Source organism: Chionomys nivalis, chromosome 1 (assembly GCF_950005125.1).
Source record: "Chionomys nivalis chromosome 1, mChiNiv1.1, whole genome shotgun sequence".
NCBI classification, from domain to species: Eukaryota; Metazoa; Chordata; class Mammalia; order Rodentia; family Cricetidae; genus Chionomys; species Chionomys nivalis.
In genome coordinates this window covers 184926418-184953019 of record NC_080086.1, presented here as the reverse complement: position 1 = coordinate 184953019, position 26602 = coordinate 184926418, and the positions used below count along the sequence as shown (strand labels likewise).

At 38.5% G+C, this 26602-nt stretch overlaps 1 protein-coding gene across 1 annotated transcript in view; it reads left to right on the top strand.

Annotated features, from left to right (window-relative positions):
- Positions 1-1375: 1375 nt before the first annotated feature.
- The window catches only part of Capza2 (capping actin protein of muscle Z-line subunit alpha 2), a 38424-nt gene continuing 13197 nt past the window's right edge, over positions 1376-26602 (top strand). Inside the window, exons 1-6 of the mRNA XM_057773384.1 lie at positions 1376-1592; positions 14971-15034; positions 15791-15842; positions 19662-19725; positions 22862-23068; positions 23824-23903. Of these exons, the coding sequence (XP_057629367.1) occupies positions 1554-1592; positions 14971-15034; positions 15791-15842; positions 19662-19725; positions 22862-23068; positions 23824-23903 (506 nt within the window). The 5' untranslated portion in view covers positions 1376-1553. The remainder of the gene's footprint in view (positions 1593-14970; positions 15035-15790; positions 15843-19661; positions 19726-22861; positions 23069-23823; positions 23904-26602) is intronic.

Below are 26602 nucleotides of genomic sequence, written 5' to 3'. Positions count from 1 at the left end.
ACTTAAGCACATGCAACTGCAGGGAGTGATAAGTGGAGCACGGACGGAGAAACTATAAAAGAGGAAATGGTATTGATTTGTAGCTCCCGCAGTCCTTGGCCAGACATGGTACTTCATTCCCTTTCATGGTGCGCACAGGTTTCTCTTCAACAGGATACCTGCTGTTTCCAGAACATGTCGGCTTACTTCCTTTCCCTGCTTTCTGCAAACGAACACTTTCGTAAGTCACTTAATGATAGTGTGCTTGGACCCAAACAGCTATTAGAACTCTTGACAGGAAATAACATTGGCTGTCATTCCCATGCAGCTGTCAGACTGACACTGCTGAAGACATTTCTGTTCATGTCATGTCACTGTTCAAATGCGTTCAATAATTTCTCACTTTCTAATTATTAGTCTTAACTCCCAGCTAAACTCCAAGTCCTGGCTAAGCAAAGTGTAGCTTTCAGACAAGTGGCTCTCTTCTTATCTGGGTGTGTGTCAGAAGTACAGATTCTCTGGTCCACTCAGGCCCACGGAACCAGCAACTCAATTTAGTAAGATTTCTCTCCTCTTCCTGTGCCAGCTTTGACTACATCTTTACGTTTTTTGTAAACTTGAAGCTTTAGTAGTAGAGTTGCCAGATTTGGCAAATAAAAATAAGAGACATCCAGTAAAAGTTGAAAAGAATGTATAATGTTTTTAGAAGGTCTCAAATCCTTCATGGGGTATTTACCTTCATTTACCTTAAAAATTGGCTGCATGCGACTGAAAATTTTCCTGGGTGGCCTGCATGCAATCTGGCTAGTCAGTTCATGAGGATAGAGTGTCACAACAACAACGTTTTATTTCCTTCCAAGAGTACAGTGCCTGCTTTAACTCAGTGTTTAATTAATAGAGTTGAGCTTAAAGAGTATTTTCTCTGGGTTTTTGTTTTGTGTTTTTTTTCTACATTATTTATTCCTAAGAACTAGCACAGAGGTCTTCCTACCATAAAAGACCAATAAATATCTGTTGGACGAATAAATGAAAATATCAAAAGTCATCTTCCAATTGTGGACTGGATTGTGTAAGTCTATTTTAATTAACAGGTTTGGGGTTTTTTCCTAATATTTAAAAATGTTTCGCCGGTACAGCTTTTCATAATTCCGCTGGCAGCGTTCAGGATTTGGTGGGAACAAAGTCATGGGCTCAGAGTGTACTCGTCGCCAACTGGGTCCATATGGTCATCGTTGATTGGGTAGAAAAAGGCACCAAAGATGGATAGAAGACAGCATAGCAATCCGGCTTCGGAGGCGCCGCGCAGGCGCACAGCCGGGCTCCGGCCTGCGCTCAAGAGCGGGAGGCGGAGCTCCGGGGCGCGTGCGCGGTGGTCTAGGCTGGGGAGGCGGAGCTCCCGGGCGTGTGCGCAGTGGCTTGAATCCGGAGAGGCGGAGCCGAGGGGCGCGTGCGCGGCGGCCTGGGCGGCGGGCCCCTCCCTTGGCGGGGGCGCGCGGCGCGGAAGACCGCACGGAAAGGGGGAAGTCAGGTGGCCGCCGCCGCCACCAGCGCCACAGTTTGTCGCCAGAAGGAAGATGGCGGATCTGGAGGAGCAGCTGTCCGATGAGGAGAAGGTAGGCGCCGCGGCGGGGAGGAGCAGGGCGGCCGGAAGCGAGGGCCGCGGCGCGAGGGCCGGAGTGAGCCCCGGGCGGGCTCCGGTGGTGGGCCGCACGCCTCCGCTTCCCGAGCGGGGGTCCGCCCGCCGAGCGAGGCCCGGCCGCTCCGCTCCTTGTAGGGTGTGTGCTCCGAAAATAGGAAGCGGAGCCCGGCGGACGGGGGCGGGGCGGGGGCGGCGGGAGCCGGGCCTGGGGGTCCCGGCGCGGGGTCGGTCGAGGGCGGTGTGGCGCCGCCTGGCCTGGGGCTGTCACCGGGAGGCGGGCGGGCGGGAGGGGGAAACGGCTCAGCCGACCCTCACTTTTCCCTGCAGTTTCTCCTCCCCGACGCGAAGTGCTTCCTGGTTCTTCAGGGTGTTTCCTTTCCTCTGGAGGACGCAGTCTCCACATCCCGCCCCTTTGCCCTCCCCTCCCTGAGCCGTCTTTTTCTTTTATTAATTTTCTCATTATTACCTTTTTTTTAATTGCTGTTCCCATGTTCCTCGGAAGGCAGTATTGTTCACAAAGACACCTCCCCCCATAGTTGTTTTCTGCTCAACTTGGCTGCTGCTCCCCTTGGGGCAGATTTGGTGACATCCCATCTTCCTGATAGGACCAACTCTGTAGAGGGAGAGCAGAGCGGGTGCAACTCCTTTGACTGTGTGTTAAACGCTGTGACAGCAAGGGGACCAGATGCACGGCTCAAGTTCTCACATTTGTAATGCAAAATCCCATCACTGAACTAAGACTTTGGCCATTTTTGTTGTTGTTGTTGTCGTTTTTTTGGTTGTTTTGTTTTGTTTGGCGACTGTGGAAACTTCATACCTAGGGACAAGGAATGTGAGAACTCTGTTAATTTTGAGTATTTCCTGGAAAAGCTTCATGACGTTTTTCAAACTTGACTGACATCTGAGTGTGGTGCACTTTGGAAATGTCCGCTCTTAGTGCCTGGTTTTGTAAGTCGGCACGTCCATGTGGGACACATACTCAGTTCTAGCTGGGTGGCAAAGGAACTCTAAGGGATATTTTCAGTGGGGACCCTCTATTTTTAGACTGTGGTGTTGCACCAAAATTAGAGTTCTGCCTTTTTATCCTTGTGATTGTCCAGAAGTCAGCCTCATTTTGTTGTTGAAAATGTTTTTCTTTTGTGCTCCCTGGTGAAAGTGATGAAAAATTAACAAAATTGGGACAGCAGCATCCTTTGCCGTAATCCCTAAAAGTTGCTGTGCAGTGTTTACATGTGCAACATGGACTAGTTTTAAGTTGCTAATTGAAAATAGAAGAGTGTGGTGCATGCAAAATTAAATGTTACAGTTTTTAAAGGGATTTCTTAAATGTTTTGCTTACTTTCGTATGATTATTAGTAGCTCTGATGGCTAGAAAGGTAGCCAAGGAGAGAATACTTAGGGTGGGAGTTAATAGAGGTACCATGTTGTTGGAAACTCCTGAAATTTTCAGATGAAGCCATAAGATTCCCTGTTCTTGATACTCAGGGCACTGAGTTTCACAGAACACTGTGTAAGTTCATCTACTGGTATAATGTTGGGACAAATGAATGAGAATTCTAATTTTAAATTTAGCACCATTTTTGTGGCTTGAGTAAGAATATTCTGTTGTAATTTTACATACAGGTTTTATAACAATATGTTTTAATTTAATAAAACAGAGGCCAAACTTTTAGGTTAAATTTAAATAACCAATAATTTGAAAATTTAGCATTCTTGTCCCTTTAGTTTCTCAATAGACTTTTACTATCTTAGGAGGAAGGTGTTTCATGTGGGATCAGAAATAGAGGACTTAAAGGTGATATTTGAAGACTAGTACTTAAATCATGCCTCTTTGTCGTTGCCTGTGAGTTCAGGAGGGTGTTTGAAATACTTTTTACACTTTAGTTGTTTGTATTCTAGGTTTCTGGTCCTAAAGAAGGGTGGTACTATGATGTGTATAATACCGTACTTTGTATGTGCATACTACATAAGACAGATAGATAGTTTCATTATTACTCTTTACTTGTAAGTAAATTAAGGTTCTAAAAGCTTTTTGTAGCTTACATGGGGAGGGAGTGGCGGAGGTGAAATTTAAACCTAAGTTTGTCAGAATCCAAGGTTTGCCTGCATTAAATGGCATTATGTTCCCTTGAAGTTGGTTTTGAATTTGTTGACAGTTTATTTTTTTAAAGAAAGCAGTGGCTCTTTGTAGTGTCAGGTTCTAAATTTGTGTTTATACTTAATGTAAAGGCTAACTGGTAGACTTAGGGTTTCATCATTTTTAATCAAGCTTGTTTTTATTTAACTTGTGAACATTCTTATGCTACTGCTGTATAGTTTCTTATTTGCCCCATGAAAGGAGGCATTTTAGAAATGAATCAAAGCTGGGTGTGGTAGAAGAGATTTGTAATCTAAGTACTGAGGAGGTTCAGGCTGGAGGATCTCTAGTTCTGAGGCCAGACTACAAAAAGCAACAACAAAAAGAGATTAGTGGCTGTTGTGGTGCATACCTGTAATCCCAGAACCCTAGAGGCTGGGCATGAGGAACAGGAGTACCCCAAGTTTCAGTAGCCCGTTCTGAGTTCCAGGATAGTCACCCTGTCTCAACAAAACAAACAAAAGGGGAAAATATCTATCTAGGACGTTAGGTTTCCTTTTAAAATCATGTACAGTTGCTTTTTTTGTATGTATTGTGATTTTATGACCTTATTTCTTTCGGCTACAGTATTAATAGGAAGTAAATGTAGCTGAAAAAACAGTGAAGTCCGTTAAAACTATTAGTTTGCTGTAGTGTGACCCTGTAAATTTTACATAGTTAAAGAAACTCCAAGTCAAAAAGACTTTTTATGTTTTTCTTTCTTGGATCATTTGTTGTATAGTAAAGCACTTATGTGAATTTGAAATTATATGAAATTATATGATACAGTGATGTAGAGCTCAAATAAAGAGAACCATCCCAAACTCTCCTGAGGAAGAAGTAATTGTTGAGTGTTTTCTTCCTGGACCTCCAGCTTCTCCAGTGATAACAGTAGTCCACGTCTGTAGCTTCAGCTTTGGGTACTGGGCTTTGGGTAGCCTGGAACTGTGCAGGAGAATGAGGATGACCTTGAATTTCTGCTCCTTCTCCTCCTTACCTTACTGCTAGGGTTGCAAGCATGCAGTCTACTGCTGGGTTTAGTGCTGGGGATGAAGGCAGGACTTTGTGTATGCTGGCCAAGCAGATCTACCATCTAAGCCACATCTCCAGCCATCTCCAATTTATTTCTCTTTTTCCATTGTTATAGTCACTTAGGTCCTATATTTCAGGGGGTTGTTTTGCTAATTTTTTTTCTGCTTGCCCTGTATCTTAAACCAAAATTTTCTCACCTCTGTGGTCATGATCAAAAATGCCTTAATCCAGCCGGGCAGTGGTGGCACACGCCTTTAATCCCAGAGGCAGACAGATCTCTGTGAGTTCGAGGCCAGCCTGGTCTACAAGAGCTAGTTCCAGGACAGGAACCAAAAGCTACGGAGAAACCCTGTCTCGAAAATCCAAAAAGAAAGAAGAAAAGAAAAAAAAATGCCTTATCCAATAATTTATTTCTTATTCATAAAACATAATTTGTTTTAGTATTTAGTTTACAATCTCTGGGTTGACAAGATTATCAGTTTGTAACAAAATTTCACTATTTAAGCAGTACAGTTAGGTCAGTAATAACAGGAAAGAAATAAAAGTTAAAGTTAAAAGAGCTAGAAATTGTGCCTTAGCTGGGCTTTCCCTTCTGCTGTATTTGCTATGGGCAAGCTTTTCTTGTAGTTTCTAGATTAATCCCTCTGGTTGCTTGTATCTAAACTATGCTTTTCTATATTCTCTAAAAATACCAGTGCCTAAAGCTTGGTGTGGTGATATGCCTCTCTGACCTCGACGCTCAGATTCTGAGCCATCCTGGACTACCTAGAGGCCTTGTTGTTTTCTCCTTGAGTAACCGTGACACTTCTCGTGTGTACTGTTTAACCGTGCTCTGGTCCTTTTCTAACATCTAGAGTAAGTTTATCTCTTGGCCTTAGTTCCCCTGAACTTTGAGGACATAGTTGAAGATATGAATAGTACGTGGCATATAGTTAAAACATACCTATGGCTTTTTATTCTCTTTAATGATTGGAGCTACTCCCAGGTCTTTACCGTGTTTTAAAAGATAAAAATTGTATAGAGGGCTTGAGAAATGGCTCAGTGGTTAAGAGCACTGACTGCTGTACCAGAGGACCTGTGTTCAGTTCACCAGCACCCACATGGCAGCTCACAACTGCCCCAATTCCAGGATAACCGACACCCTCAACACAGGCTTATATGTAGGCAAAACAACAGTGAACATAAAAATAAGATTGAATCATTTGAGAAAAAGGGAATTTTACTCTTCGCTCAGATCATCTGGCTCATTTAATTTTCCTTGAACTCAGTAACACATTGTTGGTATTAAGTACACTTTTATTCAATCCTTTGTTTGTCCTTTCTTCCCTTTTCTATTAGAATCCCTTAGTACAGAAATAATATCATCTCTAGCATCTGTCAGTACTCTGCTTGTGATTAGTAAACTGTTCAGTGGGTGAATGAATGAATAATCCATACATCACAGAATTGAGGGGAAGCCTGTATTGTGAAGAGTAAAAGCATATAACCCCAGGCTTTGCCGTAGAAAGCTAGCTATCCAAATTTTCATTCCTAAGTATTGCCATTGGTTTTTAAAGACTTAGGTACAGGTGTCTGAAGTTCAAATGCTAAATATAATTTATATATGAACAACTAAAATATTTTCCCCTCCTACAATTGGAACTGGTTTCAGAAGTCTTGTGTTTATACAAATAACATGGGCTGCAATATCTTATCATAATGTAAAGTTAATAACTGGCTTAACCAGTAAGCTATTCTGGAAAGTATTCATTCCTAATTTCATTCTGTGGAACTAATTTCTACTTCAAGCAGGAATTTTTCATATCAGCTATAATAGGAATTTTTTACAGTTCACACAATGAGAAAAGTTTATAGTATATTTCAGGGCATTTGGGAGCCATTTTAAATAAAAAATAGAATCTTGCATTTCAGTGTAAAATCACAGGTCCAAATATAGCAGATTGCAATTTTTTTTTAAGATTAAAAAGCACGATAACAGAACTTGACCTGTGGTTCATACTTAGGATTTATACTTTGATTTAAAGCCAGATCAATTACTGAAGCTGTACTTACCACAAGAGATTCGTGCTTATCAAAGAAAATGGGGTCTTCTTGGAACCCTCATAACTTGTTCTGTTGGTTGTCTTAGATGCAAAACTAAGAATTTTGCAAACTTATTATAATGTTTGTTTTATATGTTGATTTAGATGGGGTTTTTTTTTTTTTTAGATTTACTTTATGTAGATGAATGTTTTGTCTTGTGTATGTATGTACACCAGGAGTGTGCCTGAATCTCAAAGAGGTTAGAAGAAGGCTTCAGACCCAGGAACTGGAGTTATGTATTGTCGTGAGTTACCTTGTGACTGTTGGGAATTGAATCCAGGACCTCTGTAAGAACAAAAGTGATCTTAACCATGGTCTTAAACTTAGATATCTCCAGCCTCGGCCCTCAGTTTCACAAATTTATTTTGAAAGATACATGATTTTTATTTTTATTTAACCGTTAATGTAATAGTTAAGAACTTTGTTTTCTTGACATCTTTTTCTTTTATTGAAAGTAGATCCCCCCCACACACACACACAATATATCCTGATTACAGTTTCCCCTTCCTCTACTCCTCCCAGATCCTTCCTACCTCCCTTCCCATCTGGGTTCCCTTCCTTTCTGTCTCTCATTAGTAAACAAACAGGTTTCTAAGGAATAATAATAAAATAAAGCAAAAGCTAACATATCAGAACTGAGCAAACCAAATAAGGAAAAGAGCCCTAGAGAAGGCACAAGAAACAGACCCACTCATTTGCGTCCTCGAGAATCACACAAAAACACTGAACTGGGAGCCATAATGTGTATGTGAAGGACTTAGTGCAGACCTTTGTAGGTTCTTCAGTCTCTGAGTTCGTAGGCGTTTTGGTCATGTTGATTTAGAGGGCCTTGTTTTCTTGGTGTCCTCCATTTCTTCTGGCTGGTACACTCTTTCTGCCTCCTCTTCCTCAGGGTTCCTTGAGCTCTGAGGAGAGGGATTCGATGGAGATATTTAGGGCTGTTTTAGGTCTCTCTTTGGGCAATGTCTGGCTGTGGGTCTCTAAATTTGTACCCATCTGCTGCAGGAGGAAGCTTCTCTGATGATGGCTTTTATTGCATATTTTAGTTCACAGTGTTTCTGTTGGAAATTCACAAAAATAACTTGAGAGCTATCTCCATATTCATTTATTCATCAAATACAGGTTCATTGTGCCTTACTCAAAATGTATAGTACCGGAGGAGCTTAGATTTCAGTTTCTTAGATTTTGGAGTATTTGTACATAGATAATGAGGTATCTTCATTTACAGATCCAGTTCTGATAATGAAATGTATTTGTTTGATTGTACCTTGTCCACATAGCTTGAAAGTAATTTTATACATTTATACATACATAATTGTGTGTGTGTGTGTGCCCAAGAAATATATCTGGGGTGTCATTCATTCCTTAGGATTAATCTTGTTTTCAGACAGGGTTTTTCACTGATACTTGTGCTGTGCTTACTGACCAGGAATTCTCAGAGCCTTCTGTGCCTTCCCAGTGCTGCATCATAAAGCCTGGCTTTTTATATGGGTCCTAGAGATGGAACCCATGTCCTGTTTTACAGACTATCTCTCCAGCCTCTTATATAATACATATTTTTAAAATATTATGTCTGTGTGTATGTGCCTGCATGAGTTTATATGCACCATGTACATACAAGTGCCCATGGAGGTTGGTGGGAGTCAGACCCTTGAGAAGTAGAGTTACAAGCAGTAAGCCACCTGATGTGGGTGCGGGAGACTGATCTGTTGACTGAGTTTTCTATCCTGCCCTGGTCCCGCAGTCATTAAGTCCCAGAGAAATTACACAGAGGTCTACATTAGTTATAAACTGATTGGCCCATTAGCTCAGGCTTCTTATTAACTCTTATAGCTTATATTAGCCCATTTTTCTTGTCTGTGTTAGCCACGTGGCTCGGTGCCTTATTCAGTGAGGCAGTCACATCTTGCTTCTTCTGTGGCTGGGTCAGGACTGCAGAGGAATGGGCTTCATTCTCCCCAGAATTCTCCTGTTCTCCTTGACCCGCCTCTACTTTCTATCTGGTTGTCCCGCCTGTACTTCCTGCCTGGCTACTGGCCAATCAGCATTTATTTAAAATATAATTGATAGAATACAGAGCATTGTCCCACACCACTCTGATCTGCTGCAAGGGCAGTAACGTACTCTTAACTGCTCTACTTACTATCTCTCCAGCTCTGTTAGACAGTGTTTTTAACAAGTTTGTACATAAAATAAAATTTTATGGTGTAAAAATTTCCATTGTGTTGTTAATACTTAAAAAATACTGTGTTAGAACATTTAAATTTTGGACTTTTGGATTAGGAATGATGAACCTGTATTTGATTTGAAGGATAAGAGGAAGAAAAAACAGAAAAGGTGAAGTACAGTCTTTGAAATCATGTTCTGTAACCAGCAGAGTGTTCCTATCAGATGTAAAGAAACTTTAGAAAGAGCTGTGCCCAGTGCTGTAGCAAGAAACAATTGAATTATCTGGGTGGGCGGTATTGGCACACGCTTTTAATCCTAGCAGCACCTGGGAGGCAGAGGCAGGTGGATTTCTGTGAGTTCCAGGATATCCAGGGCTACACAGAGAAACCGTGTCAAAAAATTCAAAAAAAAAATTGAATCTGTATATTCTAGGCACTTTACCATATATGGTCTCAATTATTATTAAGGAAAATTTAAAAATACAGTATTCTCCTTAACTATGCTCATTAAAATGTATTAGTTCATAAACATACAGTGATAATCATTTGGTTTTATACCATTTAAATGACTTGAAGTTCAGAAAAGTTTTTTATTATTGTTTTACTCATAGCTGTCAATACTTATAGACAACTTTTAGAAACAACTTTAAATAGTTTTTATAAAGTGGCAAAATGCATTAAGGCCTAAGATTGAGTCTTTACCATTTGTGTCATGAACAGGGTAAACTAGTTTCCTTACTCTATTCCCACAGAAGTCTGAGCCAAACTTCTACCTTAATCACAGAGAACAAACATACTTCCTGTGTATCTCTAAATAATAGGCTTCAGTTACCTACCAAACATCAGAGTTATTGAACAAGATAGTTCTCCCTCCTGAACCAGGCATCACTCCCAGAGCCCCTGGTATCTCCTCTGACTCCTTCCTTCTTCCTCCCAGAGTCTTCTGTGCATGACCTGTCAGCTTTTTATTAACCAGCAAGAGTAATACATATTCACAGTGTACAGAAAGATTATTCTGTAGCAAAGAAGGGTGAAACTGGGTGGTCAGATCTCACTGGAATGAAGTTAGAGAAAAGGGGGATTGGATTTGAACAAGAAACATTTGTTGATTAACTATGAAATGGTATCAGTGCTAGTGCTAAACACCTAAGCATGTTTAGGTGCGAGAGTTCAAAGTATCTTGGAGGACACTTGAATGGCTGTTTCTAATAGGTAGTTGTCTACTAAGAGATTTCTTTTGTTCCTAGAATAATCATTGAAAAATTATGCTCTGATGGAAAGCAGTTCCATTAATAGCTTTGGTCTTTTATTTTCATAACTGAAGAACAAAAACAATACTAAAAGTATTGTCAAAAATAAATTATTTTATCAAGTGGTCAGGTTTTTATAAAAGTTGAAAAATACCTCATCTTATGTTTCACTTTTTAATAATTGACGTTTATGATTTGGGAACTCACTAACAGAATACTTGAGATCTTAAGTTTAATTGCCAGCACCAAAAATAATTAACTAAATTTAGGCTTATGTTTTTTTTAAAAAGGCTTTTCTAGAGTTTGTGTTGTTTTTGATAAAAAGCCAACTACACGTGGGTACCGTGGAGTTGAATTGGATTCTAGCTTTCTCTTTTGTGTTCTGTCTCTTGGTGTTTGAACAGAGTCTGACTAGTAGAGTGGGAAGGAGTATTGGTATATAGAAAATGACAGGCGTACATAGACATAAACCATCTTCATGACCTGTGTGTAATGTGTCATTAAGAATGTTAAAAAGTGACTTCAAGTCTTAAGCTTATAAAATAAGTATTTGATTATTTTTTAACATACATTTTTCAGTTGTTAACTATGGTCACTACATTTTTTTTTAAAAGATTTATTTATTATGTATACAGTATTCTCAGTATTCTGTCTGCATGTGTACCTGCGGGCCAGAAGAGGGCACCAGATCTCTTTACAGATGGTTGTTGGGAATTGAACTCAGGACCTTTGGAAGAGCAGGCAGTGAAGTGCTCTTAACCACTGAGCCATCTCTCCAGCCCCTAAGACTTACATTTTAATGCTTCCTGACTGCTCTTTACCTGGGGAGGGAGGAGATTAAACAGTTTACAATATCATACTAGATCTTAGCAAGCACAGCACAGTAATTAGCATTGCCCTTGCCTTTTCTTCCCCCTTTTCTTCATTTTTAGGCTAACATGTATTTATTACTTTTCTGTTGCTCTGATGACCAAAGGAAACTTAAGGAAGAAAAGGTTTCTTTTGGCTTATGATTTCAGAGGGCTAGAGTCCATCATGGCCGGGCATCAGGAGCAGGAAGCTGGCTTATGATGTGGTTATATGTTTCAAAGGGTGTGGTTATGTTTCAAAGCCTATGATGTACTTCCTATAGCAAGATCTTACCTCCAAATGGTGCCTCCAGAAGGGGATTGAGTATTCAAATACGTGATCTTGTGGGAGACATGCTTCATTCAGAACACCACAACATACAAAAAAATGGGTTTTACCGTATAATAAAATCTTCCCCCAAAATCTGGTTCCCTTTATTCCCAGTTAATAAGAGTCTGTATCTATCTGTATCCTGTTTCCTAACAAACAGTTAATTTGCATTCTTTAGGTATTGCTAAGCTGAAGCCTTGGGAATTCTCCATTATAATTTTTGAGCATTCCATAAATGTTAGGTTCATTTAATTGTTTTGAATCATCATCCATCTAACCAGACAGTATTTATGGACTGTTTATTGATCTTAGCATGATACTAGAGGTTGAAGATAAAAGATGCCCAAAGTAGTGGTCTGCTCTTCCTGGGGAAAGAGCCCTCAAAACAGTTCTGAGTACAGGGCAAAGAGGGATGAACAAGGCGCAGGGATAGAGCAGAAAATTTTGGCAGTGCTGCATAGAAAGGGTGCTGTGATAGACCGCCCTTCAGCTAGGTCTCAGATAAACAGAAAAGACAAGACTTAGCCACCAGTGGGTTTTTTGGGGGGAGGGGGAGGTTATAACTCAGACTAGTAGTCAGTCCCGTCCCCCCCCCGTGTGTGTGTGTGTGTGTGTGTGTGTGTGTGTGTGTGTGAGAGAGAGAGAGAGAGAGAGAGAGAGAGAGAGAGAGAGAGAGATATGTTGGGTGGAGATGTGAAGGAAGTTTATACAGTGATAGAATTCTGCTCTCTGCTTGACTGTATGCACATTTATAGTCTTTAGGAACTGCTTTCGATTGTGTACAGTGTATCTCAATATATGAAGAAATTGGTTTATATATATTTTTTAATAAAGGGGTTGTTGCCAGTGACAGTGTGTTGCCTATGGCAACCTACCAATTGCTGAATTTGGCAGAATTTAGGTCAAGGACATAAGAACCTTTGTACGCCTTGTAGAGGCATCTGGAGATAATTCTTCTAGCCTGAGGAGGAGGAGGAAGAGGAGCTGTATTGTGTGCCCCTAAAGGGTATCAGGGAAAACAATTACTTCTTATACTAAGGCTGCACATTTTTTTTTAGATTTATTTATTTCTTATGTATACAACATTCCTTGCATGTATGCTTGCATGCCAGAAGAGGATACCAGATCTCATTATAGATGGTTGTAAGCCACCATGTGGTTGCTGGGAATTGAACTCAGAACCTCTGGAAGAGCAGTCAGTTCTCTTATCCTCTGAGCCATCTCTCCAGCCCCAAGGCTGCACTTTTTGTCCAGTTTTTTTTCTGTCTAGGACTAGAAGGTGAGAAATGTTACGTGTGTGTGTGTGTGTGTGTGTGTGTGTCTGTGTAGTTTCTATCCTTCCCCTCTCCTATATTTCTCAGGAAAGTGAGCATTAGCTCCTCATCCAGCTTCCTCAGGATACGTACACCTTGTCTCTGTCATTTTAATGAATTGGGTCCCACAAGGCTAAGCAGTTCTACCAGTAATCAAGTAGTTTCTTCCTTGTGTAGTACCATCCTTGAATCTTGAAATTACAAGAGGCTTTTCGTAGCTGCCTTTCCCATTTGAAGCATGCTTCTTTTGCTTGGCTTACATGTAGTAAACCTCACTTCACTGCCAGACACAGACCATTTTGCTTGCATGATTATGGGTGAGGGGGCAGGAGCTTGGACAATTTACTGGAGGCTGCATCACTGAAGACAATGCTTCTTCCCCCAGCAATCATTAAGAGCCCACAGATACTCAGGGAAGACTGAGTCCTCATTAACTTCTCTCTCCATCTATGAAGGAATGTTTGTGTGCCCAGGTTTATGTCGCTCTTGGCAGGTAACACAGCTACTTGAGACTTCTGAGTATAGTGACCAGGCATGCCTGGAAGACAGTGATCTACAACACTCCACCCCTGGCTCTTAAATCTTTCTGTCCCATCTTCAATATCCTCTGAGCCTGAAGGGAGTGGTACAGATGTCCCATTTAGAGCAGTACATCCAACAGTAACTCTCAGCACTTTGGACACCTACGAATCTCTGCAGTAACAGCCATCCACAGCAAAAAACAAAAATAAACCATCTCTGACCAAAACTGATAGCAGTACTTACTGATGAATGGATATAAATATTTAGAAGGAAATTTCACAGACACATCCTGCTTACATAATGTGCCTTTTAGTAATAACTCTTAAATGAAGAACTATGTTTTTATTTTCAAAATGGGCATACAATAGCAGTATACTCCTTTACTTGAAAGACCTTTAACTTGTAGAAAGTTATAGACCCACCACCACAATCTGGCATTATTCAAATACCTCATTTTCTTCCTTTCCTTTAATCATTCTCTTTCCCACCCTGTCCCAAACTCCTTTGCTGTAGAGACGACCCTGCCTGAGATGGTCCTGCTCACAATTTTTTACCTTTGAGGTGCAAGGGCAGTATGAGCTCAGTGAAAACCCTGGTTCAGATTTTGAATCTAGGGCTAGGAATTTGTGGTATGGTGTGCTTCTAAGACTGGTTCCTACATCCCAATTAATTACAGAGGTAGTAAACTGAACACTATAGTGTGCTGTGCTAGGCGTGCTATGTGGTTTGATGGGTAAGATTAATTAAATACTTAAAAATATTTTAACGTAAAATGGGCTTATTGAATGTGCTAGAGCATATGTACTAAGGTTGAATGTTGTATGAAAAAGTCTTAAAGAGTATCACTAACCTTTTGAGTTTTTCTTTCAATCCACTGCAGTACTTTAGAATTAATTCAAGTTGTTTCATATATCTATAGTTCTTTTTTATTGCTAAGTAATTACATTATATAGATGTACCACAGCTTATTTGTCATAACAGCTTTACATTCTTAAAAGTATTGTAGGGAGCTGCAGTTGTCTTCAACCCACACCAAGCAATCTTTTTATTTTACCCTTTCTGTTTTGTCTGGGGTAGTATTTCCTGATTTCTTTATCCATTTTCTAATGAAGAATACTGAGCACGTTTTTCATATATGTGCGTGTCTTGTGCGCATCCTGTTTGGTGAAGTATCCACTCACATGTTTTTGCGTAGTTTGTTGTTTTCGCCTGTTAAAGCATAAGAGTGCTTGGTGTAGTCATGAATAGGTTTGCTGATAAAGTTGCCTATCTGGATAAAGATTCTAAGTGCTTAGGATCAGAAGTTTCTCAGCATCCAGGACATTCATATTTTGGAGTGTTTTCCCGCATTTATGTAGTTTTGAGTTAAATCAGTGTACCTACCTAATTTCATCTTTTCTCACATATGGGCTTCTTTAAGAGTTCTTTATTTGTTTTAAAAGAAGTAAAATTGTGTAAAAATGTTTATCTGTAGACAGCTTTAAATTCTTAATTGTATTAAATTATATATTTTACCTTTATTTAGCCTGATGTAATTATATTAAATGTCTAAATCAGTAATAACAAACTTGTGTTTGTAGAAATGTTATAGCCTTTAAAGAACTTTGAAATTTATATAATACTGATTTGGCTTTTTTGTCATTTTAGCAGAATGCATACCATGTTATTTACGTCTTCATTTCTGTCTTAGGTACGTATAGCAGCAAAATTCATCATTCATGCCCCTCCTGGAGAATTTAATGAGGTTTTTAATGGTAAGTCATTAAAATCTTTAAAAACTGTGTGTGTGTGTGTGTGTGTAGGTAGGTAGGTAGGTAGGTAGGTAGGTAGGTAGGTAGGTAGAGGTCAAAGGACAATTTTACGTGAATTGGTTTCTTCCACTGTTGGTTCTGAGGATCTAGCTCAGGTTGTCAGGCTACACAGCAAGTACTTTTACAGCCGAACCATTTGAACCCCCATGATATGCTTAATTTGTAATGCTAAGGCTTGATATATTCTTCCTCTTCAGAGCTTTCTTTATAAGGAAATGAAACCTATTGAAAGTCAGTAAAAATGGGAGTATTTATCTGTTCCTCACAAGATTATAAAAGGACAGAAGGCTTGTTGGTGCCCCTTGATCACAAACTGTAATTATGCTTTCTATAGGCCAAACTTGTTTGAAACCTGTGAATGTGTTGTCAAAACTAAGAAACATAGTCCTAAGTATTTTCTGGGAATTTATCAGACCATTTTCTGCTGCAGTTTATCTTTAATTCTTTGGAGATGCTGTGCATCTGCCTACAGCAACTCTTTAAACTGACCTTTTTTTTTTTTTTAATTTCCTTTTCTGTTACCTAATCAAAATCTTTTGCTTTTTAAGTACCATGGTGCATATTTGTGGATAGTTTGGTCATTAGAATATTTTGATCTTATGTGTATGGGAAGTTTTAATGCTTCAATAAAACAAACTGTACTCCTTGCAATATCCATACAGAAAATAATAATACATAAAACATAATATTGTTTTGCAGATGTTCGATTATTGCTTAATAATGATAATCTTCTCAGGGAAGGAGCAGCACAGTAAGTATTTTATGTTTCCATAATTAAGGTGACTGGGAAAGAACAGATGTTGTAAAGGTGACAATGAAGGTCTAGTTCTTGACGTAGAGTTTCTGAAATACAGTAAAGTTTGCACAACTATTTATACAAGTATTCACATTTACATGTATGTGTATATTAGACTGAGAAGTCACAGGGGTAGTTAGGGACAAATATGAAATAAAGTTCTCTTTTCTTTGGATGTTTGCCACTGTCTTACATACCAAGTAACATCGCTCATATATACTATGTACATGATACACAACATGCATATCTTTTAAAATCTCAACTTAAACTTTCCTCTAAAGAAATGATTGTCACTTGCTATTAAAAAAAACGTTTCAAAGCTTGTATAGCCTAAGTTTAGGCGACATCACCAAAATATGTTCCCATGCCAGTTCTCTGGAGCAAATATATAAGCAGAAATGTGGGCTCCTCTTCAGTTGTTTTCGATACTGAATTTTTTTGATGCATTCATATCTCTTTCCTACATGTACTGTTTTCTTCCCTTAGAAAAGATGTGGCTTCATCTTTTCTAGTCTTTATTTATTTATTTTCCCTCTTTTTGTAAGGGGACAAAGCAGGGCTGTCGGTTTTTTGTTTGTGTTTTTGAGTGGATAGAGTTGATGCCTCTTTACTAAAAGCCAAAATTTCATTATCTGTCCAAGTAAAATCCGACTCACTGTAAGAGCCTGTTATATTAAATCTAGAACACTATGAAATACCTCCAAATACTCGTATTCAGCAGACAGAAGAATATCAGGCTTCACCATTATGAAATCAGTAAGCCTTGTAGGAATTTTTTTCATCAGATTCAGAATATCCAGTATAAGACCATATGAAATAAAATAGAATACTAGAAACATATCAAAGGCCTTCAGAACCCAAAGAAAGAATACTTTAATTTCTATTTTGAGAAAAAGATTGGGTTTATTTTATTATTAATTATATATATGTGTTTGTGTGCTTGCTGATTCCCACAGAAGACATATAAGGATATTGAATCTCTTGGAACTATAGTTAGAGGCAGTTGTGAGCTGCCCAGCGTGGGTGTTGGGAGCTACTTCAAGTTCAGTATATGCTCTTAACTACTGAACTATCTCCCTAAGCCCTTTGGCTGATTCTGAAATGCTGAATAAGGTACTTATTTTGGAAGGGACTTTGGAAGTCATCTAGTACAAATTTGGTGTTATAAGGTAAATGAAGTTCTTACTAGCTAATAATAGGATTAGAAAAAAATCATATGTTCTGATTGCTCTACTATGAGTACCTTTTGCACTGCACTGTACCATTTATTTGTTTTAAGTGTTTTAGATAAAAACCTGTCACATACTTACTTTAGTTTTTCCAGTTTGCTCCTCTTCCTACTCCTGCCTCCAGGTTAAAGATGCATGAGGTTTGATCCTATGGGCAGTAAAAGGCTTTAGGTTCACCTGCTGCTAAATTGCTATTTACATTTCTTAAAGTATTCATTTATTTATTTGGTTGGTTTTGGTTTTTCAAGACAGAGTTTCTGTGTGTGACAGCCCTAACTGTCCTGGAACTCACTTTGTAGACCAGGCTAGCCTAGAACTCACAACAATCCATCTGCCTATGCCTCCCAAGTTCTGGGATTAAAGGTGTGCGCCACCACTGCCCAGCCTATATGTTTTAAAATACAAATTTTATTAGAAAAACTTAATTCTAAACTCTAAGTAATTGAATTTACAAACATAGCTTTGAAGTAACTGATTCAAGGGTTAGTGAGTGTCTTAGTTACGGATGCATTGCGGTGATAACATAGCTGATATAAGCAACTTAGCTTTTGGTTTTGGAGAGCTCCAGTAAATGATGGTACAGAAATCATGGTGGCAGGAGCTTATAACTGAGGCCATTCACAGGACCAGGAAGCAAAGAGCAAGACCAGAACCAGGGGATGACTATAACTTTGAGAGCCATGACCCGGTAACCTACTTCCCCAAGCTTAGTCCTCGCTTCCTCAGACTTGCACAGCCTCCCACAGTAGCCACACCACCTGTGGAACAGGAGCCTTCTGTGGGCATTGCATATACAAAGTCTGACAGTCTGACCACATTCAGACTATTCTTAGGAATATTACTGGTGTGTTAAGAAAGTTGAAAGAAAGTAGCGGCTCTGACTTCCTGTCTGTGCACTTCTGTGTTTGCTTCCTTCGGCTTTTAAAGTGCTGTGTTGGGACCTTCAAGAGATGGCGATTCAATTTTATTTTGCTGTCTTTGTATTTATTACTCTCCTATAATAGATATAGTCTTAAAGTTTAAAACTCTCAATAGTGTTAAGTGGAGACAATTTCCTAGATATATAGTAGTATCAATTTAACAGAACACAGTTGCAGTTCTGTATATAATTTTCCATACTTTGAGTCTTTCCTACACGTGTTACATAATTATCACATAAATATATTATTCTTAAGTTCTAAAAGAGGCCATCGTCTGTATCTCCACCATTTTGTAGCTAAGTTTCTGCTGTAGGTTTTTCGATAGCCTTGCAGCTTTTCTGTTTCTACTCACCGCACTGCATGATTTGTTGTATGCACCACTGCCACATTAGTCTTTAGAGGCACATCTGTCACTGTGCTTTGCCTCTCAGAGTAATTCTTCTATCCTCAATACCTTCCAGGGTTTGGTGAGATGGTTCAGTGAGTGATAGCGCTTCCTACCCATCTGTGCAAGCCTGGTGACCCAAGTTCAATCTCCTGACCCCATGTTCAGGTGGTAGGAGAAGACCAGCTCCATAGAGTTGTCAGCATGACAAGCCTCCTTCAGCCATCACAAGCAAGCATAATCATAAAAATCTAAAAGATCTTCCAGTGCAACTCAGTAAATACCAGTGAGCACCTGCTTGGTGCTTTCTGTGACATTGGACCTTTTCTATCCTTTATTCCTAACAGTCCCTCTCATTAAAACATTCTTCTCTTCCCTTCCTTTTATCCCCTCTCTTCTCCCTATCCCTTTCTTTTTGTTATGTGTGTGCATGTATGTATATTTAAATGTAATTACCCATGTGTGTTTGTATAGCCTGAGATTGACATGGGGTCTCTTTCTCTCTTGCTCTCCACCTTATGTTCTGAGACAGGGTTTTGCACTGAACCTGAACCTCACCCTTTTGGTTAGGCTTGCTGTCCAGTGAACCCCTGGGATCAGCCCATTTCTGTCTCCCAGCACTAGGATTGCAGACTTTACGTTGTTCCTAGAGATTTGAACACAGGTTCTCATGTATGTGCATTAAGCCGTCTCCCCAACCATCTCTCACTTTCAGAAGATAGAGCCTGCTTAATTTCTTAGTGTCACATTGATGGAATTATTCTAGGGGTGTTCTTGTTGTTGTTTTTACTTTTGCCTTGATACTGTAATTCCTTGAAAATGCATTGGTAATTCTTGAATATTACTTTCTATTTTTTGCTATGACTAGGTGTTCTCATTAGGCGTTTATTCTCTCTTGTATTCAACTATAAGACTTTTGTCAGTATAAACTGATTATCACAGTACCTAGTCTGTAGACTAATTTCTTAAATAATTGTATATGTACATTAAAAATTGGTGATCATTGCTTCCAGGTTCTTTTAATAAGTGGCTACTTATATATGCTGGTTGTATTTTATTTTGCTATGTTAAAAGCTACGTGTCATTGCTTGTTTTTTCTTAAACAACTATATCTATAGTTTAGCTGCAGATAAGAGAGTTACAGCTTTATTAACCTTAACATGTACAGTATAGATTTACTGTCAGTTGATTTTGAAAAATAATAGTATGGTTTTGAATAATTGAACTTTTTCTTTTTTAGTGCATTTGCACAGTATAACTTGGACCAGTTTACACCAGTAAAAATTGAAGGCTATGAAGATCAGGTATGTGTCATAAAACACAAATAACACTGCTTTTTGTTTTTAGTTATAAAAATGTATCCTGAAAGAATTATTAGATGGTATAATAATACTCATTTTAATCATAGGCATTTACTGGCAAAATAACTGAAGTGCTCATTTATCTGAAAATCACTTTTAGCATTAACCCAGCTGTAATGTCTTACACCTGTTCTAGCTTTCATGAAGCTGAGATAGCAGGATTGATATTAATTCATGGACAGCTTGAGTTACGTAGTACCAAGATAGACTGAGCTATCTTGAAAATAGTTGGATTATATCTACAAGTCTTTCTGTATTCTCTTTTCTAAAACAAAACCCACAAAAAGTCATTACCATTTTTGTTGTTCTTTAGAGCTGTCATAGTCAGTGACTTGTGATTCTGTTGAGTCACAATTACATGGATTGCATCAACTGATGGGGACAATACAAGAAAAAAGATTGGAAAGAGTCTTTGGTTGCTTCTGTTTGGCATTATTATATAGCTTAAGTTTTGTGGTTCAAGGGGAGAACTGTAAGACTAGACATATAACTTGTAACTAAAGGGAAAACGTGCATAGCTCTGCACGAATGTGAGTAGAGAGCTAGATGAGAAGTGAGGAGGGCTGGCTGCTCTTGCAGAGGACCCAAGTTTGGTTCCCAGCAACCACTTCAGACGGTCACGCTCTCTGTATCTTCTGCTTCAGAGGTTCTGCTGCCCTCTTTGGGTCTCCATCAGCATCTATACTCATATGGACAGACATGCAAACATACATACACATAATTTAAAATATATTTTAAAGATATATATGCTACTGTTACTTCATTTCTTCAGAGATTTTGGTCCGTTGATTTTTTTTTTTAATTGGTTACCTTTACAAGCAATACTACATTGATTGTCTTTGTATTCTTGGTAACATTGACAATGATTGTCTTTAGATAAATCCGTAGAAGAACGTTTACTACATTAGAAGATGCATCTTTTTAAAATACTTACTAGCTTTTTTTTTTTTTTTTTTTGGTTTTTCGAGACAGGGTTTCTTTGTAGCTTTGGTGCCCGTCCTGGAACTAGCTCTTGTAGACCAGGCTGGCCTCGAACTCCCAGAGATCCACCTGCCTCTGCCTCCCGAGTGCTGGGATTAAAGGCGTGCACCACCACCGCCTGGCTTCTTACTAACTTCTAAAGTCATTTTAACAAGCTAGCATAATTTCAGTACTTCAAACCAAAAAATGTCTTAAAAAGTAGTGTATACTAATTTCATACATTGAGTGTAGTTTTAAGAACTTTAAAGATAGTAACAAACAGTGGTCCAGTAAGGTGACTTAGTGGGTAAAAACACTTGCTGTGCAAGATTGATGACCTGATTTTGACCCCTAGAACCCACAGTGGAATGAGTGGCCTGAGTCTCAAATGCTGTCGTCTAAGCTAGGCATGGTGGCACAGACCTCAGGAGGGGTAGATTTCTGAGTTTGAGGCTACCCTGATGTAGCGAGTTTCAAGACAGAGTTGTTAACACAGAGAAACCGTGTCTCTGAAAGAACAAAAACAAACAAAAAAAATTATCTTGATATAATTGCTATTTGTCAGCTAAAGTTTAAAAAGTTAGCCAGGTGGTGGTGGTGTATGCTTTTTATCCCAGCAGAATCTCTGAGTTAGAGGCCATTCTGATCTACAGGATGAGTTCCAGGACAGCCAGGTTACACAGAAAAACCCTACCTTGAACCAAGTAAACAAATGAATAAATTTTAAAAATATTAAGTTTAAAAAGTATTGTAAATAAGAACAGTGTTAAGGATTTACAACGATACTTCACCATTTTTAATGGTGCTTTGCCCTTCTCTAGAAAAGAAAATGCTTGAAAACACTTGTAAATAAAGAAATGACATACCAATAATGGATTGGTGGGTTAAATTATGTAACACCATGGGATATTATGCAACCATTAAAGAGGATGGTGAAAGATAGCTGGTAGACTTTAAGTGATTTCTTTAGGTGTCTGTGTTGAGAAAAAGTCCAGGTCTAAGTGGCTTAATAGAAGAACAAGACCATCAGAACTATATTATAGCCAAAAGGCAAAGCTTTATTCATTCAATCTGTGAACTGCCAGGCTGTCCCCAGGAGAAGGACAAATGAGTTTGGGGTTTTATAGGGTGTTTTTAATGGGGCAGGAGTGTAGCAGGACAGCATTAAGGAACAGGAACTGCACGGAGTTTGGGTGGTGGGTTTTTCTCTGGCCATTTAGGATAACAGGAGACTGTGGTTAAGTTCTGAGGAGGCAAGGGATTAGCAGACCCGGAGGAAGTTTACAATGTTCAGTTTCCCTCTCACCAATGAGACTTGGTTCCACATGGTTGTTCATCTTGGCGTTTTAGGTGATTTTCGTCTGGGCCAGCCCAACAAGATGCATAAAAAGGTTTATGTTTATATATGTGTTTTTATCATTCTTTGTAAACAGTGACCTACAAACCATACGTGTACATATTTATCTAACGAACATTTATTACCACAAAAAATTTAGAAAAGCTAGATCCTATGTTGTCAGCTTGATTTACATCAAAGGGATGGGAAAGTCCTGTCACAGACTGGTACAGCTGCAGAAGAAAAAGGCTTTGTTTTGTTTTGTTTTAAGTAAGACACAAAATAAAGAAGTTATTCATGTAATTTAAATGTACATAAATGTATAAACTATATTTTAAAGTTTTGGAAGTTAGTAGTAGTAATTAGTTTATAAGAAACAAAAGCACAGAAAGAATGTGGGCACCAAACAGATGAGGACTGGAGAGCTGCCTTGCTGGATTGAAGCCGTCTCATTGATAGGGTCTTGGTATTTAGGAGCTCAGGCCTGCTCTCAGAAATAGTAAACTGTGGCTCATTGTGTGGGTATCGGAATAGATGGGTGACTGGATAGCCAGTTCCCTTTTAGAATCCAGAAATTGTAGTGAAAGAAGCTCCAATGTACACTAATTGAGAATATCCCTGGTATCTTTGTGGCCTACTCTTTTAAAAGAATGTACTTGCACAGCATAGTTAAAGCAGTTGCTTACAGTATAATTGTATGGTTTCAGAACGGGGCTTAAGCAAGTGTTTGTGACTGTGTATCCATGTTAATATTGTTTTCCTACTTTCATTTGAAAATTAAAGGTGTTGATAACAGAACATGGAGACTTGGGAAATGGAAAGTTTTTGGATCCAAAAAACAGAATTTGTTTCAAATTTGATCATTTAAGAAAAGAAGCAACTGATCCAAGGCCATATGAAGCAGAAAATGCGATCGAATCATGGAGAACGTCAGTAGAAACTGCACTGCGAGCTTACGTAAAAGAACATTACCCAAATGGGGTCTGCACTGTGAGTCCCTTCTGTTCCTCACACATAGGAGGCAGTTTGTGTAATTCCCTGAAATTTACAGTAATGTATAGAGCTAACAGCTATAAGTTCTAGCTTTTTTCTTCAAAGAATTTTTATCTTTCTAAAAATATATTCCCAAATGATAGACTAATTTTGCATTAAATTCAGTTCAGTTAAATTGAGATTAAGTTCAGACACTGGATTAAAGAAAATGATGGCACTGTCTTTAGTCTTCTGTTCATGTCTCATCAGCCTGAATTAACTTTTAATTCAGTTACAGAACTCTTAGAACAAATAAAAAATTTGGAAGTGGAATTATTTCAAGTATTTTATAGTTTAATTTCCCGTTTTAATATTGTTTGTTCACTGACTTAAACTATTTTTATTTTTTCAGAATGAAATTTAGTAGGAAATCTGAATGTTTTTTGTTTTTGAACTTTCCTAGGATGGTTGTATTCAGATAGATTCTTTAGCACCTCAGTTTGGTCTGCTCCATAGCCATAGTGATCTTTAGAAATGCAGATAAGATCCTGAAAAATCCCCCACTTGGAATGCTTCAGACATTTAATGTGGATAGAGTTGAGGCATCTGAGCTTGTGAAGCCAGGTGGTCTTGGTTCTGTTTACCTATCTAACCTAAAATGACTATACATCATGGTTTATACCCACTTTCTACAGTACCTTATAGACGCTTTAAGTTAGGCATTTGTGGCCCTAAGTCAACTAACTCACTGTTCTTGTTTTCTTTGCCAATAGGTGTATGGCAAAAAAATAGATGGGCAACAGACCATTATTGCATGCATAGAAAGCCATCAGTTCCAAGCAAAAAACTTTTGGTAAGTTAACTTTTTGTGTACTTAATTTTAACATTGTTTATGTTCCATGTAAATCAGTCACACGTGTGTGACTAAAAGCGATATAAACTTGATACATAAAACTACTGCCGTTTGAGAATTTGAAAGATAACTTGCTTCATGATGATCATCCCAGTCATTTGGAATGCAGTAAATCTGATGACATTCGACACAGAGTATAGGAGAGCAAAGCGAGTTGGGACAGGAATGAGCAGGTGTGCAAACAGACCAGGTGGCAGAGCCATCTGCCCATGCTGAGAACCGGGTGCTCTGTGTGAGCCTTACTCAAGAGAGAGGACAGAAATGTTTAAAAAAAAAAACAAAAAACAAAAACCTAAGGGCTTTAAACTTGGACTTTTGGGTTAGATGTTTTTTGTGAACATGGTTTTGTTGGAAATGTAAAAAGTTACAATCATGCTTTATAACTGTACACAACAGTTTGTATCCACATTTATTTTCCCTATTAATCAGGTGTTTGAAAATTTGAATTTTTTCTGAGATTGTGTATTAAAAATTGAATGAAATCTTAGTTTTGGACCCTTTTTTGTTAAGAAATTACGAATATCAGAGTAAATATGATGAAAATGTTGTTTACCTTTCAAGTATGTTGAGTTTTGATTCATTAGCCAGGTTGTTTGGGGATACTCTTTAGGGTAAAGTTACAAGTGTCAGTGGCCCCAGTTAGACCAGCTTGGGCCCTAACCCAAGGCTGCTGCTCTATTACTTAGTCATGTCAGAAATAAATACCGTGTTCCATAAAGGTTAACCAAAAATATTTGGAGGAATGCAGATCCATCATCCATATCTAAATATATGCCTAAATGACAGACTACAGCTTCCTAAGGATGATGACATACAGAGGTTCTCTGTCTTATCTCCATAATCCTAAACTAGTGAATCTTTAGAAAGCTATTATTTATATTTTTGTGCCAGGAAATAAAAATAAATCAACTGTTGAACTTGAACTACTAAATAAAAATTCTTAGTAATCTTTATTTATAAATCTTTTGGGAACTTATTACTAGCTTTCAAAAGTAAAACTCCTTTGAGCTTTACTATATAGGAAATGAATTAAATCTCTGGAGTTTTCTATTCACATTATTTCATTTTACGTATTGACCCCTTTTGTAAGTTATCACAGTGAATACTGTATCTTTGAAGCTAAAAATCATTTTCACTTTGTAGAAAAAATAAATTTTAGGCTGGACTTGGTAGTGGACAGCTATAATCCCAGCACTCAGGAGGCCAGAGCATGAGGATTGCAGGATTGCGGACTACCTATGCTCACGTGAAGATCCTGTTTTAAAACAAAGAGACAAAGACAAAACAGAAGAAGAGGAGTCTGAAGAGTTTATTACACTTCACTTTAAGTCATCACGTTCGTTTCCTCATGTGTGGCAGTATTTAGGAACTTAGTAAATATTAGGAGCACACATTTGCAATTATAGAATTAATAAAAGAGGGATATAGACTTAGTTAAATCTAGGACATGTTGGCCATTTACTCTGTTGAGGAAAGGGTATTGTTACTCAGTGCAGTAATACTTTTTGAAGAACCTTTTGAAATCATTCTCAAATTGTGGTGAGTTAGATTTCTATTTTTCTTCGCATGGTCTGAGGCAATATATGTATATTTTCAGAGTAATGCATGTTTTTAGGACTCAGTGCTTTCTTGGTATAATGTCTTAATAAAAGAAATAATTTATTTTGGAAATATGAAACAAAACTGATGAGATGTAGATTGTTGCAGCCAAACTTCTTTGAATGTGCTTAGATAAGCCACTCAGAAACATGTTTTTCATTATATTATCTTTTGCTGCCTTAATAGTTTTCAGATGGTGTGTATTGACTATAGATATGAGGTTTTTGTCATTATATAGATGCTTCTCCTAGAGCAAAAAAAACGGAAGTAATTTTATGGTGAATGGTCAATTTCCTACTGTGAATGTTTTATTTTGTATACCTGTACCAAAAACCTTTTTGAAAGTCCTGCCATTTGTGTGAAATCTTAAACCTAATGTTGGGAAAGACAACTGTATCTACCCTTTCCAGATAACAAAACCTAACTGATTATTTGTTGTTACTTTGTGTCATTTGGAAAATGTAAAACAGCTCCATTTGCGTTTGGGGATAACCCACGATCCTTCAAAAGTTCAGTTATTTCTTAAATCACTAAGGGACTGGGGAGATAGCTCAGTTGATATTTCATGAGGATATGAGTTTGATCCCCACCATAGGGCTGATGATTCTTTCTCAGAGCTGGGGAGGAGGAAACTGGTGGACCTCTGGGGTTCTCTGATAATCCAACCTAGCATACTTGGTGAGCTCTGAGTCAGTGAGAGATGGTGTCTCAGAAATCAAGGTGGATGCTTCCTTAGATTCAACATCAGAAGTTGACCTCTTGTCCCTACATGTACCTGAATGCATATGTATCTCCCCTATGCAAACATACAAAAAGAAGTAGTTTAAGACTCTCTTAAAGTGTTAGTGTCAGCAAGATGATGACTCAGCAGGTAAAGGCATCTGTTTGCTAAGCCTAATGCTCTTAAATGTGTTCCCTTACACCCGCATAATAGAGGAAGAGAACCAACAAGTTTCCCTCTGATCGCCACATAAACACATACACATATGCACAAAATATATACATACATACATATATACATGTTAAAACAATTCTTATGT